The 22732-nt window shown below is 40.7% G+C and overlaps 1 protein-coding gene across 1 annotated transcript in view; it reads left to right on the top strand.

Annotated features, from left to right (window-relative positions):
• The first annotated feature begins 454 nt into the window (after nucleotides 1-454).
• The window catches only part of LOC131886939 (uncharacterized), a 41671-nt gene continuing 19393 nt past the window's right edge, over nucleotides 455-22732 (top strand). The window contains exon 1 of the mRNA XM_059235407.1: nucleotides 455-883. Coding sequence (XP_059091390.1) covers nucleotides 823-883 — 61 coding nt within the window. The 5' untranslated portion in view covers nucleotides 455-822. The remainder of the gene's footprint in view (nucleotides 884-22732) is intronic.

Below are 22732 nucleotides of genomic sequence, written 5' to 3'. Positions count from 1 at the left end.
GCTTCAGATGTCCATTGGGTGGATGCACTCCAAAGTACAATTGATAAGGAATGATCTCGAACGCGTCATCACCCAAAGACCGGGGGACATTCAAATTAACTTGGATCATCAGTGTCCAGCTGAGATCTACCAGGAAGGCTCATGTCTTGAATTCTAATTGCTTTCAATTGTTTCATGAAGAGAGAAAAAAGAGAATACGAGAGAGGCGTCTTTGGAAGTGGATGCCTAACATGACGTATGGATATGTTGAGGCTCATTCCTACGACCTTCTAGGCCGAAGTATGTAGGTATGTGGTAGGATTGATGGGATAATCCAAGATTATGGAATGACACGTGAATTGGTTTATAAGCCTCGGTGGATTTAAATGATCTTGACACCTATTTGATTGATTCATGGAAGATGATGAAGAGAGCCACCACACCATCGCTTAGCCAGGATCCTCTTCACCAGCTTTGAATTGAACGACGATGGAGAATGGGATTTCATTCACCTAAGGTTAGAGATCCTGCTCAGGATCCTCGCCAACGAGGAGGATTATCCCGTGAATCAAGAGGAAGTAAAAACCGCCAAGTTCATTGATCAAAAAATTGACCGTCTCTGAATGTGCCAGAGACTTATTTGTGCCTCTCGCATGAATTCTCACGCGACTTCAGGAACACACACTACAGATTATCAGCCATGCATGCATTGATTATTGACCCATCAAAAATCATCGAGTTCCATTTATTGAGACTTGGCCATTTTTTTTGTCGCCGCCGTCCTTTTAAACTCAATGATCATCATCCGCTCTTCATCAGGACGTGAGCCATGAACCTTGATAGATGAAAAATGATTGCTACGTTATGGACTGTATTGTGGCAGTACGTGGTATTGTATTCGCCGGTAAGTACGTAGATAGAGCTAAGCTCTGATTATTCTGTCACATGCATGGACTTCCTCCAAGTTTCAGCTTGGCAGGATAGTCAATTCAGGAGCAGGAGGAAAACTGTTTGTTCAATCGAGTGAGTGGTACGATTATGGTCCTGTCGCATCCTCTGTCAGTCAGACTTCATTCTTGGACAATTAGATCGATCAGTTGCGCGAAACCCTGCCACTAAGGGTTCGTTAGACTAGACACACAAAAAGATAACTGTTCGTTGGTTCATTGGTGCAACGAAAATGAACCCAACTCGCACACATTCAAATAGTTCCAGATAAGCAGATTAATGTTTGAACATCACGCTTCGTAATGCTGAATTGATGGAATTTTTTCATTACCCAAAATATCTAGCTTGTACGTATTTCAGTGTTATGTTCACACGCAACATAATATTGACCTGAAAAAGTGCCACGATACTTGTGATGAGTACATGAAGTCCGTTATTAATCGGACTATAGACCATCGGATTTCATTGACCAAAGTTGACAAAAATTCCTCGCATTATAATTAAACCGAAGATCGCCGAGACGAAAATTCCCGGAATGTTAATCTTTCGTACAAAGCCACCAATAGCTAATGTGACCTTCGCACTCTGCCAGAATTCTATAAACCAACACTGAAATTTGGACATTCTTTTTAACAATGATGATATCCCAAGGGGTCGAACTAATGCTTTAGAAGAAGGATTGGAAACGAGGTGTTCCCTTACCCCTTCATTTTGAATATTTCTCCACCCTGCTTCTAATCTGGTGCACGCTCATTTAAATGCATTTTCGGACGAAGAACACGCGATTGAATGGGCTGATCCCGAGAAAATGTGTCCTTCTTTTTCGGTAGACCCTTCATCCTTATTACATCCTCTTCGTTTTCCTCCCTCAAGGATGTCACGTTCCTTCGCCGAAATTCATAGATTTGAACACCTCTCCTTTTTTGTATCGTTCATAGATCTAAAAGGCCGATCTTATCTACCCTCCAGCATCCAAGCTGCGAGTGTGAAAAATGATCGAAAAAGAAGGGGGCTATTAACCCTTTTCAGAATGCATTTTTATGAACAAATTGAAAAGGGAACGGGTCTCGTTAAAGTTTCACACGACTAATTGAACTTTATTCGGAGGCACCTTTTCATAATGAGAATTTTTCATCAAAGGCACAGGAAATGAATCTAGTTGGGCAATTTGCATGAGTTACTTAATACATCCAGGTGCCCGAAGTGCCTCCTCACCTTCAAAACAATAAATTGAAGCCATGATGCCCTAAATGTCGTTTGACCCTGAGACTGAGTTATGCTCGCAAGCCTTTGAAAATGGATCAGACATTCCTCAATGCATTTCTTCTCCATTGCATTCCTATCGTATTCTCAATATTCCAATGAAGATTTGAAGGCATTGCAAATCCAAGAATCGATGATTTTTGGTTCTGTCGTTATCTTCACCATTCATTGGGACTTGTGATTAATAGACCCTCAGGAGTCACAAAAACCTCGGCTCCCTACCCCTTTTTACTTCAAATTAAATGGGATCATTAATCAGAGGGGAGCTTGCGGAAAACCAACTTGGAGGGAATCATTTTGTACTTATCTCCGGCCCATCTTGGTTGGATGGTTCCCGAAATGGCTTTAAAGGCTCTTCTGCGCTAACACAATGATTCAGAAAGATCCCCAAGGAAGGATACATTGAAATTGATAGATAGACACGTGAACCAAAGTTAGAAGAGCCCAACAACCAACTGCTTTGATTAATGAGCATCACCTTTGGCATCAAAGCTCAAACGCACATACACAAACATTGGTACACCTCAGGTTTCGATAGAGATGTACTCTGCGGTGTAAATAATTGTGCTTTGGAGCCTTCAAACAGCGTACAACAAATGCGCAATGATGGATTGACGTCAGTTGATTCTTTACTTTTTTCGAGCCTTCAGCAGACGCTTGACGCACATTAAATGCAGGTCAATGTTATCAAATTGGACGATTTCCAATGGGTTTTTTATTTCTAATTCAAAGCTGGGAAAAATGTGCTCCGAGAATGATTACGTTACCGTAGCCATTATTTTTCACATTACACATCGGTCGTTTTAATGCATATTTTTTTAAGAAGCACACAAAGTTATGTTGTAGGGGTTTGATAAAAGGAACTGATAATTAGCATCTTCTTGCCAACTAGTGCACGTTTATGATTTTTATTGGTGTGCCAAAACCAAGGTCTTATTTTAAATGAACAGCTTTCAAATGTTCTCATTCTTCGAATATATCGCCCCATTCTCGAAGCGCCAACTTTTATTTCCAATAAAATGTATGTTCTTTTGGCAGCCTCTTCATTTCATGACCATTCCCAAACTTGGTAGGGGACCTTTTCTTGTACGTACGTAAGTTGTCGTTCCACATAGCCACGTGCCTAGTAACCATGAAGACTGGCAACAAAAAAGGGTTTCTGGTCACACTCTAATCATCGCTCAAGAAGTTCGTGAGATCCAATTTTCCGAGCCTTCAATATGACCAACTTGTGGAATCTGCAGAACAGTAGGTTGGTTCAGTCTCTCGCTGACGTGCAGTGGTGAGTGATGAAGAAGTTCCCACTTCCAATTTGAGAGTGACATCATGAACCGTGAACAACACAAATTGAGCAGTAAAGCCATCATGATCCTCGAGGATTGAATAGGTCCGTCTGAGATCACACCTTCTTACGTAGCATCCATTCACTTTGGGGTTTGAGGGTAAAGCACGCACTCGTCTCCCATGACTTGGAAGTCATTCACGGCGCTTCACGGAATCCGTGAGCATCCAGGAACACATTACTTAGCATTGTCGTACCCACCATAGATGACGCTCTTGCGTTCTTCATATATTTTGAGTCATAAAACAGATTGATTAACTGTAGGTTGGGCATTTGTGACTACTGCCTCCTCTTTGTGTACAACAAACTACAAGACTGTACATACATAGAACGCTGTATGCGATGCTTGAGCTGTGCATACGTGGTACATATACTAGGTTCGAGTGTATACTGCAGGAACCTACATAGTAGAGTCGGGAGGATTAGGTACCCTGCATGCGATGCTTATTTCCTGCCTCATTGACAAAGAATAGTGCCAAGTCACTAAATCAGAGCTTTCAACCATCTCACCAACCCATTGCCCGGATCAAGGAGTTAAGATTCGTTCAGGATCAAGACGCTTTAGGAAGCCTCTCTTACCCGCGGGAGACTAATTCTTACACACTGAACATTCCTGAAAATCTCGTTCGTTTGTCGACGAGTAGAAAAAAAGATCTCGTTGTGTAACTAACACCTGAGTTTCGACCCTGAGGCCGAAAGCTTTTCTATTTAGCAGATTGAATGTCAGTTTGCCAGCGAGGATTGCCATTCGCCATTTTTTTTACAATTCGCACGGACACGTGAGAAGCGATTTTCGGAACTGAAATGACAGGTTGTGACAATTTCCTCGGCCATGCAAATTCGATCAGTCCCCTTGGTTAATTCTCGTATCTCGCTGAGAGCGGAAGTGCCAATGGTCGTCGTACATATGTAGTATGTAGTTCATAGATAGACTGTACCCACATATCTAACGTCCAAGAGATTGGGATCATGGAGACAAAATACACGCAGTAAAACCAAAAAAGGCCAACATCACATCTCACACGGGTTGTGGTGGTTTATTTGTTATATCTTCGTCGGGGTTGGAGAGGGGAGTGTGGGCCTGGATTTACGAGTATACAGCCACAATACCCCGCCCAAGATGATTGAACAAACAAGGGGAACAGATTTACATTTTATGAGACGAGTCCTCCAATGCCTCCCGTGCATAAATGAGAGGCTTTGGATAAGCTAGCTCCCGACCATTAACATTGAATCACGTGGCAGTTGAGCTTAGAGATATCATGACAAGTCCAACCATCGGTTCCCACAAGACCCGTCCAGATTTGTGATTTGAATACACCCTTCTAGGCCGTGTAACTCTATCTATGGTGGTGGCCATGACACAGTGGGCTGAACAATGTCCAAAAGTGAGGAGGGACCACGAGGCATTCCAGGGCTTCGCGCTCATAAAGTCTCGAATGTGTTTTGGTCATCCTCTTTCTTTCGAGTGAGGTCTCCCATTTTTACGGGTTCGCTGTTATCTTCATTTGAGATGTGGTTTTACGAAAGGGATTAAAAGCAGGAAGTGGGTTTGGATTAGATGTGTGTTTTGTGTGGTTGAAGACGGTCGTATTTTCTTGGTAGCAAGTGGCAAACCTCCTCTAAAGTCGTCCTCATCTGAGGTGAATGCTGTAATCGAGGTATAATGTGCAATTGTACCTTCATATAATCGTCGTTCTTCCACGGTAAAATTCCTGAAATACGAGATACCAAAATTGAGGTAATCCATTCGCGGTGAGGGAAGTGCTTGAAATGAAGCCCATTTATTTAATTTTTCCCCGTTCTATGTAATACACCAGTTCCCTTTAAGGTTGGAAAAAGACCTTAAGGCAGTTAGAGTAAGGACATTGATAAGCGTAATGAATGTCTATGAACGTCTACGGTCCAAGTCAATTAGGTGCTAATGAGAGGCGTAATAGGCATAATTGGTCGCATTTTGGGTCATTCGACCTAACGGATGTTCGAGACATTACCTGTTCGTACCAACGTACATTCCAATGACTATTTTTCGGTTTTATTCTACAATGGTTCTAAGTGGAGCAAAGCTTGATTCCTCAATTGACGCCCTTGAAAAGTGCATTTGTTTGTCGGGAGATGAAGGCAAAAAAAACAGAGATCGGGATGAACAAGGCGGAACAAGCAAGATGTTCGACAAAGAATGAGTCAATCCTCTCCGACCGACCGATCGACCAGGATCTGATATCTGATTTCTTCTTTCAATCCAAGTCGAACCTGCCACCCATTGTACAAGAAAACGCGATCATGCTGTTTTAGCAATGAAATGAAACACTCGACATTGGCGTTGAACTCTGGGAAACTTCCTTAAATGGTAGTGATGGATAATTGTCAAAACAAACTGTGTCAATCTTGTTGTGTGTCTGGATCGAAGCATGTGGATTGTTCATCAATGATCCGTGATCGGTCTAGAATCCACGAGCAAGACCTTTTTCAATTCGCCTAGAGCGCAGAAGAGGACTCTCATTCTCCCCGATTAAAAAAGGGCCCCCAAAGCCAAGAATGTTTGCTCACCCCACAATGGTCGTCGTGAGATTCAAATCCAGGAGGAGTGAAGAAGAGGCTGGATCCAAGCTCTAACTCTAAGGATGTATCGACATGAGACCATGAACCAGAAACTCGATCCAATCAAGGATGCATGGTTGTAAAGCGAGTTCTCAACATTGTTCTACATGGCCAGTTTTCTGCGTACTACGACGTTGTAGTAGAGACTGGCATGGTGGGCGTTGTATAAGCACGTTTTGTTCAGATGTGTGAAAGGAAAGGTTTTCGTAAGGGGGAAAGGGTCACTTGTTGCAAGATACTTGTTCATGAGCAAGATTGGATTTTTTACGTGTGCTATGAAACTGCCGCCGTTGAATCATATTTGCTAGGTTGATCATTTGGCCATGGACGATTCAATTCCCAAAATCATGTGTGTGACCAATTCAGGCAAAAAGACAATGGCAAAAATATATCCATCTTGCACTAATCACGTCTTTAGACATGATTGGAGTTGTGATTAGTGGATAGAATTGAACCAAGTTTGCCAAGTGACCTGATTTTAATTTCCAAACTTGGACTGGTCTGTAATGGGAAGGTCAACTAACCAACCCGAGATTTGTGGTAGTCTATCAGAACAAAGTCAGGGTTATTTTCAAGCAGATTTTGAGACCGTTTTATGAGCTTCAGATTGGTGATTAGAACACGGGGGCTTAAATGAAATATAATAGGCTCTTCCGTGGTGACTTTGATTCCCGGTTTTGGCTCAATTTTAGTTTGCTTATGCATTCCTATGTTTTAACTGGTGTGAAAGAACATCATTCTGTAACCGTTCGTGTCATCAATCTGATTGCGTAAATTGTTGGTTCGTGCTAACAATCTGGCTACGTAGGTATCAATTCATAATCTCTACTACATCCAAAGACAACATTTGACAACAACCCAACAGATCAGAAGCAAACAACCTCCTGACAACCGAGGCTTTTGGTTCACCTCATACCCAATAAACAACGGTACATTGGCGTCCAAGATCTGATATGCCAAGAGCATTTTTTAAAATGGCATGTCATCACTCGGACGGACAATTCCAGAATGACCAATGCACACCTTAAAAGCGATGAGTACCGTGAAATCGGAGCCACTGTTAATGAAATGCATGCACCGGGTGGTCTGGCTCCCAACCACTGGAAACCATGACGAGGGACAATCATAAATTTCCCGATGGTCACGGAAGCAGACGCTAATTGTCGGCACGTCTTCTCTCGATCCGGCTCATCCACCGGATGTCTTTCAACTTTATCACGCGGGAATTGACATTGATTCCTCGTTGAGTGTGTCAGGTCTGCATGGATCATCCGAGGATCGGTCGGGAAACCCGAGTGGTAATGATGAAATGAGAGACACAAGATTACTCATGAGGGTGGCCTCCTCGGCATATCGATGCATTGGGTCTGTCTAATCCTCGGAATTTTTCTGCAATGGGTCGTTTAATGGGAGCTGATGCAGATTTTGATTGCTAAGCTCAGGCAAGGCATGAATTCAATCATCCGGCTTGCATGGAGGACTCGAGGTCGATGGGATTCCACTTATCTATGGGTGTATGTGGTATGCTGAAGCAATGGTTTAATGAGCTTGATACCAAATGTGAGTCCTCGTCATTAGCCGAAACCGTCAGATGTGTCGAGTTTAATGAGGTGATGAATGGACTCATTTTCACACACATCCGTCTTGTTTTTTAGCTCTTGAAATGATATCTGTTGACATGATGATGTGATGATGATGAAACACTTTAATAACTGTATCATTACGGATTTGACTTAACGTCGCACGCACCATATTTGTTCAGAAGAGCGACTATATTTTCTATAGTGTGTTTGTGAGTGCACTACAAGTGTCATATTTTACTGTGACCATTTTTTTAAACGCCGGAAAACAAGCATTCGCTCATCAATCTGAAAACAAAAAGCCACAGCATTTTTGTTGAAAAAATGCGAGTTATTTGTTTGTGAAGAAGCTACCAAACCGAAGCGCATTTCTTTGGAATGCTCGGACTAGGATAACTCTTTATTCCATTCCCATCATTTGGATGGCTTCGATTGGCCTCATTTGTCATCTTGTTTTGAGGGTGAATATCGAGGAAAAATGCGGAAGATCCCAGAGATATGCGGTTTTCCAGAATGTCCTCTTCAATCTGGTCTGACCCGATTGTGACCAAGGATCACGATCATTATTCAAAAAGAAGGAATCAAAGTAATTTCAAACATGCTCATGTCGTACCTCTGTGGTCCTCTTTTGTCTTACCTTGAAATCATGTTGCATTGAGCTCAAGCACGGCATCACACATTAATGTTTGCTCGAGAATGGAGACTTTGTTCCTTCTGATGTTGCTTCCTTCTTGGGTTCCAGTAATTTGCACGTCATTAAGTCCGTCGATTTTTTTTTTTGAAAATTGCACCGAAACATTGCATTAATGACGATTAGGCTACAGACGTTAACGGATCAGCCCTCATTAGTTTCATTCGAGCAATAAGCGTGATTTGAGAAAATTGATTCCATCTCATATCTTGGCTTTTTTTAACTTCATCTCTGCTTATTTGTCCAGTTTAAGACGAACCTGCTTCATCGATGGAAAGCGACTGGAAATCGCTTGGAAGAGGATGAGTTGGAGTTCCTAGGGGCTTCTCCTCATTCAAAGGATTAAATCCAATCAAGCGTGATCTATGTGATTTCGCATCCAACCCAATAATAAGACGCTTCAAACTTCAAACCTCACTTGAACTTGGCCTTGCCTCGTCATGATTCAGTCGGCGGGAAATAGCTAGCATCTTGCTATTAATCAAATGCATATGATCGAATCTACCATGTACGGTATGCATTTATAATTGTATTTAGTACGGGCACTACATCCTTAGGGCTCGCCAATATATTCCACACGTAGCAATATTTTGGGTACTTTTCCCTCGTTGCTTCCCCAGAAAAAAGGCCGACCCAAGGAGGATCTCCATCACGTCCGTAAATCTTTTCGTCGGATTCATAATTCAGGGACAAAATGGGCCCTCAGACGACGAGAGGAGGCCAATCATTCAGACTCGAATCATCTCTCAACCAACCGACCGACCCTGAAATCCTCGTCAGACCGGAATGGGAGATGGCTTCCAGATCGGGATGAAGTGCATTCATTTCAGGATAGACACAGTTACCACAGAAGACGAGGGCCAGAATGTTGGCTCCGGAGCGGTCTGTCTCGCGCTAAATTGACGCCAATCCCCAATGAAATACTTCAATCCTGGAGGTGAGATGCAGGAAAGATCGCATCTGAATGCAAGACGAGCAGTTCAGAGAGGGCAGCAATAGCTGACTGGCTGAGTGAGTGACTTCTTGCCTTCTTGAACGACGTTGCAACGAGGAATGGAGGTCTTGAGGAAAACGTTGCACCAGGTCAAGTACGTCGATGCCAAAGTACAAATACGTGTGTGTTTTATGTCTTCAAGTTGAAGGTATTAAAGTTGGATAGAATTTGTTTAGAGTGAAATGGGAGTTTTGGTGGAGCATATTTTTTTAATGCAGAAACGCACCCTTGGCTGATGTTATGGTCCGTTGAAATGTGGAAATGTGATCTTTGTGTTTGATATAAGTATCAATTATGTGTCACAGGTTTTGCACTCGGCTTTCTGTTTCCGATTTCAATCTGAGCGACATAGATTCTATATCTCTCTAAAATGAAAATCAACAACGCCTCTCTTTGAACTCAGGGCTCGTTGAGAAAAATCTTGCTCCTGAAGGCCGTGTGGGTATATTTTTGAAAACAAGAATAACAACTAGGTAGATTGATCAGATTGTTCAATCATCTGGATTAGTAATTGTCCGTCTCTTCCGTGTAATGTGTTGGTTTTGCCTTTGTAGAAGTCAAATGCCATGTGCTTGGTCATTTTTTCTTTGAAAATTGTTGGGATATTCGTCGCTTCTCTGATGTCCGAAAAGGTCATTGGAAACACATATTTTCTACAAGACTTATGCACCGAAAACCCTTGATACCTTTTTGTGAGTAATCGACGGTCTTATTGTCATCGCGAAAGTTATCCATGATGCTTTGGATTGAAAAACCTGTCATGAGAAGGAAGGCTAAAAGTATGTTTGGTAAATGGTCAATTCCCATCGGTCAAACTTGCTACACTCGTTTAAGAACATACACGTTGAGATCAAATGGAACCCGTCTATATTGGATATTTGCTTATGGTAGAAACCAACAAATGTCGTGATTAATGTGGTCTCCTTATTCATTATAAAGCCTCGGATAATGAGAAGGCAGAGGATAACAATTAGACCACGGTTCGTATTTGGTGTCTCCGTAAATCATGTGGCCCAAGTGAAGGTTAGTAATGTTAGTCCATATTCGTTAGATGGTATTCGACACCTTGACTCGAATTGCGCAAGGCACGAGCTTAATTTTATTGTCAATTATTTGGCCGAGAGAGACTTCCCCTTGAGTATAACAGAAACAAATCACCTCGGTAAATAACATCTTCCGAGCAATTGCGATCCCTTTTGGGTGGAATATTGCCTTCTCATCTCAACAATGAGTGCAATTGCACACGGCATCATTTCTTGAGCATACACATGCCCAACATACGTACATACTCCGTAGAGTACTACATAAACGCTGGTATCCAATTTCATGGATAGCCAGTTTTAACGTGTAGCAAAGTCGCAGGAAAAAAAACACGCCAACCTTGGCTGAAACACGATTTAAAAAGAGGTCATCAATGATTTTCCAAGCTTCAAATGAATCACGCTAGGGTTGAGGTCAACATTGGCTTTGAACTACCAGGTCAAAACAACAAAGGAGCTATGAATCAAATTGATAATTAGACCAGACGCGAAACGGTAGTGACTAAGTCACTTCCTTGTGATTCTTCACATTACATCAGATCAGAACATACGAGCGATTGACAAGAAGCATTTTCTTTTTGGCCCTAAATATTCTCTGCACCGAATCCTGATTGTTATAAAACACTAGACGCCTAAACAACTAGTAGATGGCACCACATGTACTTACTCAACCCTTGTATCGTAGTAAGATTAACCACAAACTTGTGGTTCAAATATAAGTAATCCTGTTGCATTTATCCATACCATCAGAGCAATAGGATAGGATCACAGCATCAGTTTGTTTGATTTTTTGTACCCCTTTGCGCCCAAGCGCCATTTTTCGGATATGTAGGGATGTGTCAAACGTAAAAATGACATAGCTCTTTTTTTCCTCCAACAGTTGAACTTGTGCGTCAAGTGAGCTTAAGGTGTCATCTGTTCAATCGTATCTAGCACTATCATTTGTTTTTTTTTGTATAACAGCTCCGCTTATTTCGACACTATTGCAATTGACTCATGCCACAGCCTAAACCTTGACACATCCCTACGTAAGTCAAAAGGGGGCGCTCAAGTGCACAGGGTAAAACAACAACCCCCCTGAGCATGTCCTATTGACCTTTTACTTTCAAGCTGGCGTTGAAAAAAATCGGGTGTTTCAGAAAATGGTGCACAATTTTTTGACCTCATTTTAGACTAATCAGGGAAAGCTACTCCAATACTCCCTTAGATCATATCCAGGCTTCAATTAACTCAAAATCAAATGATAGATAAGTTCCAAATATCAACGTACCGACCTAAAGGCAGATTCAAAACTCTTTCGTTCCTATTTTCAGCCACTTTTTGCCACTATTAGGGCGCCATCTAGGCGACGGTGACATTTTCAGAATACGATTTGCCACCACAATAACAATCGATAGTCAAAGTAGATTCATTTAGCTTTCAATTCAATTGATTTTCTTCAATGCTTTTCATAACAAATCCTTCCCAAGTCTATTGGTCATCTCATCGTGGAGGTCACTTCAATATTTTTGTCCAATGATCAGCGATGAAACTCCCTAACCCAACCTTTGCCATATTTAGACACCTCCAAATTACCTCCAAGTATCCATTGTTTGATGCACACAGTACATATTTTAGCACACATGTCCATGAGTCAATCATCCATCCACCAACAACACGAAGCCTTAAAGGCGTTCATTCGTCCCCGAGATGATCCAGATACATGTCATTCCCATTGTACCCACACACATATTTATTGCTAGATATAATACAGTAAGTTGTGATGCTTTGTGGAGAATGCATTCACAATTCAACCTTTCAAGCTGATTCTGGCCGTTTGGCTTGTTTGGTGGGCCCAAAAATGCTCGACTTCCAATCTGGCAGTGAAATTTGAAGAGCGGAACTGATCTTAACTAGATTAATTGGATTCCATTCAGGATCAAGGACCCCGTGGTGGATTTGCTGATGGCGGCAGCCAGGGGATCTGTCGAATGCACTGCCTTCGTTCAGCCATTATCTTAATGATAGTACGTGTTTGAAGACGTGAGATTTTTCTATCCGATTGTCTCTCGACTTCCGCTCATCTTCTTCGACAAATCCGAGCGATTCAAACCATCTCAAGATCTCTCTAGCTTGCCAAACCGAGGCAATTTGTCAACTTTGACAGCCACTAAAAGGGTTTATCAGTGCCTAGGAGAAGTGTTTTGATGGATATTCTTAGAACCAACCAACCCGACGATAAGGTTTGCTCGAGTAGTAATGCAAGTTAAAAGTTAGCTGTAAACATCTTTTGTGACAGTAGTCTTTCTTGGGGGTGAATGAAGCGACGCTGTAATTAAAATCGTGCAAACTTGATACTATCACATTCCTAGCACATCTGGAGGAAGAGCTTTGAATGTTAGCAATAACTAATTTAACTCTCTATATGGTAAAACAAAATTTCGCGATAGGCATGAAAACGTTGGAAAGCCAAGAAAGAAACATGCTATGCGCAAAACAGAAGACTCTTGAGAAGGTTAATCAAAAGGGATCTTTTAGAGAACTAAACATTTCTTGGCAATGATTAATATGGCTGTGAAAGAGGTTTCCACAAAATTATTCACATAAAGCGGCAATAGCTAAGTAATACTGTTAGTTGAAAACCATTTATGAAGTAAACTTCCCAACTAAGACAAAAGAGGCACTGATCATCAGTTTTTGCAAGAGATGTAATTTATCTTTTTACAACTTGGCTGGAGCCAACTCAAGATGCAGAATTCGGATATAGTAACCTTTTTTTTGGGGGGGGGTGTAATTGATTTTTTTCTACAAATATCTGTTGTTTTCCCTAGACAATCAAATTCAAAATATTGAAAATCCCGCGGAGGGGTAAGCATGACATTTATTAGAATACTCAGACATTTTAAGAAAGTGAAAAAGACAATAATTGTTGGTTTCTTTCTTTAATTAAAGACAAAAGTTGGTAAGCCGACTTGGACTACTTTTTAGCTCTCTCGGGTTAGGGCTGGTTTAATCCATGGTCCGACGGTTTCCGAGCTGGACCTAGGGCAGATCTAAGGTTTAGCTCGAAGCCATGCCTCAGATATTCAAGTTTAAAGTTATGTGGCCCTTGTTTTGCAACCTCCCGTGACCAGTTTGGAAAATTTGTTTGATCCCGTCAGTCCTTGTCATTGCCAAAATTTAAGCAGACCATTGATTTTGACTTGTTGCTTTAAAAAAAAAGTGCCGAGCAACACCATGACTTATTGGCAAAACGGTTCCCCATGTGAATGAAGGAAATGGGCGAACTAAGGAAGCTCAGGGTTTCTTTTCATAAGCATGAGCATTAGTCATGAGCACTTCCGTTGATTCTTTTTCCTCTTCATGAAAAGATAACTGATTCAGCTGAAACACCGTTGCATTCGATTGGAATATTTCATTGCTAGTTAATTGGCACCTTGGGTGCCTTTAAGCTTGGTCCTCAGGAAAGATTGACTTGGATTTAGTAATTAGAAACATGCAATGTGTGTTGTTGATTTCATAATTGGCATCTTGGCTGCCTTTTCAATTTTTAAACACATACCATTCTCATTTGGTTTGATGTTGACGTTTTCGATACCACTTCTTTGTCATTCAGTGGCGTTGACCTTGAGCATCGTCTTCCTTTGATTGTGGCCCTAATAGCACCATATTGTACAACTAACCTGTCCTAAGTAGTAGACGAGATTTAATTGTACCCAAAACCGTCTCAAACTGATGAGGCTTTGTTTTGTAATCTGTCTGATCTAGCAATTATCTGCAACCTGATCTGGTGGCTGTTACGATTTGTTTGTGACATAGAAACGGGGAATTTCGACTTAAACCGTGCACCCATTCTCGTTTTCAAAAATTGTTTGTTTTGATACCGATGACTAATTTCAAATGTATTATTGAGGCTTCATTCCAGATATTTGATAATGGAAATTTTTATATTGGAAGCATCCTTGCCGCTACTGGAAATAAAATCCAACGCAAAAAAACATGGTTAGTTATTTAGGCGTTTGTATATCTATTCATATACCTAATATCTGATCCACCAAAGTAAAAGAGTTGACGGATCTGACTAGACCTTGATGATAGGGTTGATAAGGAGTTTTGAACAAAAACTTGACTAAATCTGACTCACGAGGTGGTACTGGATCAACACCAACATATTATTCGCAAGAAATGTCTTAAGGAAACAAATTTAATAATAATGGAGCCCGAGAAAGAAGACACGACGACTTCATTGGTCCTACTAGCCTTGATTCCTGAGGGCCTGAAGGTGCTCCTAAAACGCACGTTAAGCCCCTACGGTCGCCACAAATGACCCTAAAACCTGGTTTCGGACCGAGTTCATGAATACTTTTGAAAACGTACATTATCAGATGTCTTTTGTACCTTCTTTGAATACTGAAACGTCTCAACTTCTTTGAATTCTCCCAATACGAGGGCCCTCTCATTCCTGTGATGTTTCTTTTTAAACATTTTTGGACTTTTTGACCTTTGCAAACCTTCTGAACTAATTGAAGCCCAAATAAGTGATGCCTAAATTTATTCAAGTTGTGGCTGAACAATCGACTTGTACAGAGTTAGCATCGTGATGCTGTCTTTGGACTTAAACGTTCAATATATCCAATCACACGTTTGAAAATTTTACTTACCTTCAACTGGATTTGCTATTCAAACTTTTCAATATTTTGGAGGACTACGCCTAAATGCCTTTGCCTTCATCATTTACTACCAAAGGTCATTGAGCGAAATTTTATTCTCCTCAAGGCCATGTTACTCTTCGCAACACAAGAGTCGCTTTGACCTAGAACCATCAACACTCTAGACGCTGACTTTATTGGTGAGCTCCTGAAGAAGAGCAATGAATATAATGAAATGGAGAGGATCTAATATGGATCCCTGTGGGATACCCGATTTGACACTATATGCCGTATGTCACCAAGCGACCCTTCATTCTTAACTACTTGGTTCCTATTAGACTTCTTTGTTTCGAAAAAATAATTTTTGAAAAATTGAAAATAATGTTTTCGGTTTTTCGAAAATTTGCCAGCACCGAAAGGCCGAAAGACCGAACAATTGTTCGAACTATTTCCCGCCTATTCAAAGGCCTCAAGTACTCCTTAAAGTCCATAATGAGTAAACATCGCACTAAAGGTTGGGAGTTAACATTAGGAAAGGGATTAAGACAAGAAAGACAGAAATGTAAACATTAAAAAATAGAGCTCTCGTATTGGGAGAGACTAGAAAAGATGGGACTGTACAGTGTTCGGAGAAGGCACGAAAGGTACCTGATATTGTACGTTTTCAAAAGCATCCATGAACTTTGTCCCAACCCAGGATTTAGGGTCAAATCTAGTGACCGTAGAGGCTTAATGTGCGTTTTGAAAGCATCTTCAAGCCCTCGAGAATCCAGGCTAGTTCGAACAATGAAGTCCACATCTTTTAATTTGCTTCCCTCTAATATTCGAAGGGAATACGTAGGCCTTATTGATCCTTTAGCATCTTTTAAGTCAGACTTGGACAAATTTTTCGATATCATTACAGATCAACTCTACATTCAAGGACCAGCTCGGTCTGCCAACTCTAATTCATTGGTTGACCAAGTATTATATAAAGATAAAAAGGTAATAAATAGACGAATTATAACCTTTCATTTTAATAGTAGTGGGGTTTACATTCCCTGTAGCGGTTAGATAAGTCCGTGAACCCCCCCCCCCCCCCCAAAGAAAAAAAAAGTGTTATTACTATCCAAGACAAGCCCCTTTTCAAGCAAAATATAATTCATGTTTCTGAAAGGATACTTCAATGCTCAAGCTTATTATACTAGTATATAAGAGGGACCTTTGACAATTGGAAGTTGTAGTGCGTGCTAAAAATCCTGATTTCTTTATGATTTTATTTCGATGATTAAAAGAGAGCCCCTTGTCGATTGCACTAACTTTTATTTACCGAAATCGCCTTTAAAATGTCCATTGATAATAAGGTTTAGTGGGTGCCAAATTTGTCTTTTTTCCAAACATTGTTGAGAAATGCCTTATGTTTATTGTCGGGTGCTTATGTGGGTGTCATGTCGCACAATTGTACAGGAGAATTTTTTCGGCAAAGATGAAATGGTCCTCCATATCGACAGTAAGTCAACTAGAAATGGGTAGAACTACAGAAGTATCCACTAGGTTTCGTAACGTTCTGACACCAACGTGTGTGTTGTGGCAGAAAATGAGTCAAATTATGGGAGTCGGCAATCGTAACTTTATATTTGAAAGCAAGCAAAAGTATATGAATGACAAAATAACATGCTCTTTCAAGCAGCAAGGACTTCACTGTCGCAGTGTAGTACCAACACAATTCCCTCAACTTCGATGAACTTTTCGATAATTTTCGAAAAAGCGAAAAAGGGCCCTATTTTGTTTCGATTTTTTCGGTTTTGTATTTTTCGAAAAAATAAATGTCTAGTTGCCATCACGAAAGAAATTACTAATACAACCGAGAGCTTTGCCTGGTATCCCAATCTCATGTAATTGTTTACTAAAAGTCCGAGTTCAAGTTCTTGATGGCCTCTAAAGTATCTTGGTTGGGATTGCTGAATCAATTTACCCGTCAATTGGCTAGCCTCGTCAATCTCAACAAACTCACCAATACGTAGTGTAATTAGCTGTTGTTACTAATAATTGTGGAACTGAAAACACATGAGAGAAGTGCTCGCCAAGCACATTGGTCATAACCTCTACATTGTTAATGGCTTCACCATCGACCTCAAAAAGCCTTACAGGGTGTTTCGTTTCCTCATAGAGTTTATATAGAAAAAAGCCTTCGAATTCGACCTGACCTCATGGACCACTCTACATACTCGCCATTCTCAACTGATCATTCTTAATGGAGGCCATAATTCTAATTTGAATCTAATCCAACTGCCTTTGAAGGCTAGCCACAACGAATCTGCGACATAATGCTTGAACCCAAAATCTTACGGCAATATAACTGGCGCAAAATAATTGACGACGTCACAATTGACGGCCGCAAGAATTAGCAACATGATAATCGAACGTCCAAAATAATAAACGACATATCAACTGGAATGCATATTTTTTCCTTCATTGTTGGTCACTTTAAGCAAAATCATACGCATAAGTAAGTTATAAGATACGCCAAAGAACGATTGAATAATGCTTTCGTATGTTTCTCTGAAGCTTTTGACATGTATCTTGTCTTCACCCCAATAAATGCCGATGTAATGGCTACTTCAGTATGCGATTTTTCACTTGCCAGACTCTTCAGAAAGTGATTCATGTGGGGGTGGGGCCAATCCAACGACGTGCAGAAACCCATTGTTAAATCCCTCAACCACATGGTTTGTTTTCGGATTGCCCTGCTTGACTCGTTCAAAGCAGTTCCAGTCTTTTCTTTTGACAAGTGGAGCTTTTCTTCTTCGAGATCGGTTATTGAGACGAATTGATTCTTCACACAAGTGCACAGTGTCTAATTCGGTAGATACGTCCAAGAGAGCCAATGGAATGTTACTCACAACAGTCATGAAGGCTAGAGTCATGTATTCGGGAGGAACAGAAGCAATGATGCCAGGAGAGGCGAAAATCCTTCCCAGAACGCTACTCTAGCTTCGCTAGCTTCGGAATCTTCCACGTAGGTATTGAACCAAAGTCCCACGTCCATGAGTTTCCTCCACATCGCTTGAGAAAAATGAAAGCAACAGAAAAGTAGAAGGTACCGTTAGGCGAGAAGATTGAGCTGATGGTGTTCACGACTGCCTTTACGACATAATGTAATCGTATTATCGATTCATTCGGCGTTTTTGGAGGGGTATGCTTGAAAATGCATTTTTTTATTATATTTGGCTGATTCTTGCGACAGTATTTTGTCAAAAGCACTATCAAACCAGCCTTCTTCATTTCGGGATCTTCACCCGTCAATTCAGGAACATCAACGTCTTGTGGTCACGCATTTCGCCCATGCCAATAAATTTTGGACCAACTTTCCATTCTTCTGATTGAATGAATTGAACGACATCCGAGTTCAGTTTATTTAAGCAAAGGAGCGAATCTTAGATCGAGAAAGAAATCCAATGTAGGTAGTCAAGTACGATGCTTTCTCGATTTAAGATTCACTTCTTCGCTTTAAAACATTGGGCTCCGATCCGCTAAAATCAACAGGGTAAGTTGTCTGGCTCCACGTTGTCAATCTTCTATATTGGTACTTTCGTGGATAGGGGCCCCTTGAAAGGAAATAATTAATTCGTTAATCAATGCGTGTGAAAAGTACGACTGTTAATTCCAGCTTGATATGTGATGTTTTTCAATGGTGGCGCCAGTCTCGACTTTTGAAGAACAAGGTGGGTTACTCTTCCGCCTTTCTCAGTTACTAAGAGGTCTTACCTCGGAGTCTTGTGCTTGAACGTTATTCAGTAAGAAAATACACTGACCGGAGTGTCGAATGGATACTCTTTCTGTGTAACGTCCAAGCCTTAACTCTGAGGTAAGGGCGGTTAAAAAACAGGCCTCTGAACTCCTAGTGACAATGTACGCCACTCACCAAATCTACTTCAATTTCGTTGAAAAACATGTGCCATTGGTTTGCCCGATCTGATCTCCGTCCGCTATACCACCTTGGTATTTCGTATTCTTTCAAGAGAGTGATCACCTTTAATCATTTTTTTTCTCACTTGACTTTCCAACAACTCCGTCACTTTTCATCCCAGCCGCCTTGGAAAGTTCATCTGGCTGGCATTAAGAAAGGACCAGCATTTCCCAAGAGATCGACCAACTATTGGATGGTTAACTACACGCCATTAGAGTCACTCTACGTACCTACCCACCAACGGGTTTCGGGGTTTCTTCTGATAATCGATTCCAAACTCTATGATGTCGCATTCCACGTTTCAAGCAATGACTAACTCTCTTTCTTGAGGACGTTCACCAAGTTCAAAATCAAGATACTGGGATCCGGGAACTATATTATTGGTTGGCATCACTCGCAGGACCTTTCGGTGATTGGATATCGTCAGGATCAGGTTGAATTTGCCATGGCTACAGGTTTATCGAACATATTTTCCAAACTAATTTGCTTCTGCGGTCAAATCCACAGATATGAGCATGTAGTCCACCTAAAAATCTGGCTACCCTACTCTCGACGCCATTTCATTGACAGAGATTTGGCAAATACTATAGATGCCATTTGCCGGAGATAAAATACAGCACAGCTAGGAGAAAATATGGTCCTAAATGTATTAATTTTGAGTCTGAATACGTCATGGGATTGTCCATGAATCGATTCAGATTTGATCAGAGAAGACGGCCTCTGACCTCTTTTGTCATATCTATGTTGAAATACTTTTTTTTATCACTATTGGAATAGTAATTTTTCCAGGTAGTGAATGAAGTAGTAGGACACCTCATAAATTGTTAGGGCCTGTCAAGAGTTTGTCATTAAGGGATGGATTCTCCGGCACACTTCAAGGGGGCATTGCAAACTATTTTTTCTGTTTAATCTGATATAGTCGGGATGGACGACGTACCAATCATTTCATATTAGCAGCTCATCTTTAGGGACTCCTTCGGCAAAATTTGAATCGCTCATCATGCCTATAAAGTCCTCGAAATCAGATTTGAATACAAGATACCGTTTCAATATTCTCCTCGCCGAAGACAACATTTGAAAGGCTTGGGGAAGATTGTTTGGACGTACTAATAGATCGTCTCGAAATGGAAGCTTTATCCAAAAGTATCCATGGATATGTCTGCATACGGACGTACTCACTCTTCTTGCCATTTCTAGTCCTTAAACGACGGTCCACACTCGTCTTCAGCTAAATCAATAGATTTGCTCGAGAACATTCGCTTCAGTTCTGCCTCAATCAGGGTGGGCAATTTGGAGAATTAGCGTGACTTTTGGACTAAAGTGGACCAAAGTGGACCAAAGGAGATCAAAGGAGATTGACGAGCAAACATTTTTAAACCCTAAGTCATGTTATTTCTTCATCTAATCTAGATATTAACCAGCAAATAGAATCAGTAATCAATAAAATCTAAGCTTTCTTAAAATGCATAAATAAGAAGAAAGAACTAGCCTTTTCAAATGTTTTTTTTGAGATCTGAATGCTTTATTTTGATACAATACAGTTTATAAAGACAATAAAATATATTTGATATATTTTGAATGTTAAAAAGTCAAAGCCACGCTACAGTTAGAGCATTTGGTAGCTGGGTGATTTTAACTAAGACTAAGTCTTAAATTTGAAAAAGGCTTAGCACAGCTTTACATCAAATATCCAATAATACTTTTCATATTTGTAATACAAAATATATTTGTAAGGAATACATAAATTATACCTTTATTATACATCTACAAACTTTGATATATGTTTCTTTAAAAAACATAGTGATTCTTCTCCTTTCCTGACATCCAACGCATCTTTAAAAGTTAAAAAATATGCTAACAATATCTCAAGTAACTTTCTTATGGAAGAAAAAACATAAGTATGGGACAATATGTCATTGTTAAACTTTAGCAATTGGTAAGATGTTCAATATTTAGTATTAGCACTTTTTAAAAAGAAATCCTAAATGACTGATGATTTTAAACAAAAATATTGTTTCAAAAAAGTTAACAATGTTGAATAAATGAAGCTATATAACCAGAATATCATGTTTAGCTATTACAGTTTTTGAATGCTTTGCACCAGCTGTACTCTACTGAGGGAGGCTTTGCTCCTTGCTTGCTTTCTAATCTAAGGTAAGAAAATAAGAGACTTTCAAACATATTTTTGGCCAGTTACCCTTGCCAGTCCCAACAAACTCATCAATAGGGCAATGGACTGTTGCTCCTAAACTCAGTGGAGTTGAAAACACAATAGAGAACTGATCTCCAAGTATGTTGGCCATGGTCTCTGCATTGTCTATGGCTTTCCCATTGACCTCAAAAGGCCCAACAGAGTGTTTCATTTTTTCTCTAGAATTTGCATAAGAGAAAAACGCCTTTGGATTCGACCTCACCTCTTGAACAACTCTACTTTCCTTGTTCAACTGTCTCAATGGAGGCCCTAATTCTACCAAGGATTAAATCCAACTTTCTTTGAAGGCTGGCCACAACTACCGGATTCAAAGTGCTCTGGAGGCTTTTGCTAATTTGCAACTCCTTTTAAACAATTGCTTCCTATACTTCGGAATTTTAGACTCTGCCCCGCCTTGCGCAACACATTCAGAGATTGCTAGAGTGGAACAGACGTCCTCAAAAACCAGAATCATTTTGTCTAAGGCTACATCTATGGACGATTCCTTTTTCAGCATTGAAATGAGATCAAGCTCCCCTAACCTTTCTATAATCAACGGCCAATGTTCATCTTTGAACTTGAACTTAGCCAGACCGACCTTTTTGGCCGGTCTTACTCTAGAGCACGCCGGCTTTTGAGTAATGGTCGACCCTATCTCGAGAACATGATGATCTGACAGATTACTAGGTGTCACATGGACATACTGGATCAGATCAGGGTCATTGGAAAAAAATTAGTCAAGAACGCTATTCGCTCTGGTGGCTACACCAACATGCTGAGAGAGATTGCGCAAGATCGCGAATTCCTCCAGCTTTTTGAACGACTGAGACGTCGATTTTGATACGGGAATATACCCATCTGGACTAACCTCCCGCTCTACAACGCTTGCCGGAAAATTGAAGTCCCCTACAATGAAAACCTTTGAGCAAAGTGACTCGTCCAAATCATTTCCTATGAATTTGAGAGCTGACAAGAACGAGCTTACTGAACAAGTGGGGGGCCTATATATTGTCACAATGGACAGATCAAGACCTTGAAGATGACAAACTAAGACCTCTACTTCTCCATTCGACATTTTTACATGACTAATGCGCAGGTCATTTCTAACATATAGACATACGCCCCCATGCGGAAAAATGGGATTGTCAGGGCGTACTTTATCACATCGAACAAAATTGAAACCAACCATGGTCATCTCTTCATCTAAGACCCCTGGTCGAAGCCAAGTTTCTGTCATAGAAATGAACGAGACCTGCCTATCTAAAGCTAGTTCCTCAAGAACCTTGATCTTTGTGCTGTCTCTTTTTGGAAATAAGACAATGAACATTAAAATTTTATTTTATTGGCACATAGCCCTTCGATGGACTAGAGCTATCAAATCTTTGACTAGGCTCTCTAACCTTAAAAAATCCTGTTTTTGACCAAAACTAATCTTAGGTGGAGGATAAGAGAACCTTTGAGAAGAGGGTAAAAGGGGAGGAGAAGAGGGAGAAGGAACTCTGGCCGCCACCTGAGCATACGATCTA

Source organism: Tigriopus californicus, chromosome 9, assembly GCF_007210705.1.
Source record: "Tigriopus californicus strain San Diego chromosome 9, Tcal_SD_v2.1, whole genome shotgun sequence".
NCBI classification, from domain to species: Eukaryota; Metazoa; Arthropoda; class Copepoda; order Harpacticoida; family Harpacticidae; genus Tigriopus; species Tigriopus californicus.
This window is presented reverse-complemented; position numbering and strand designations above follow the sequence as displayed.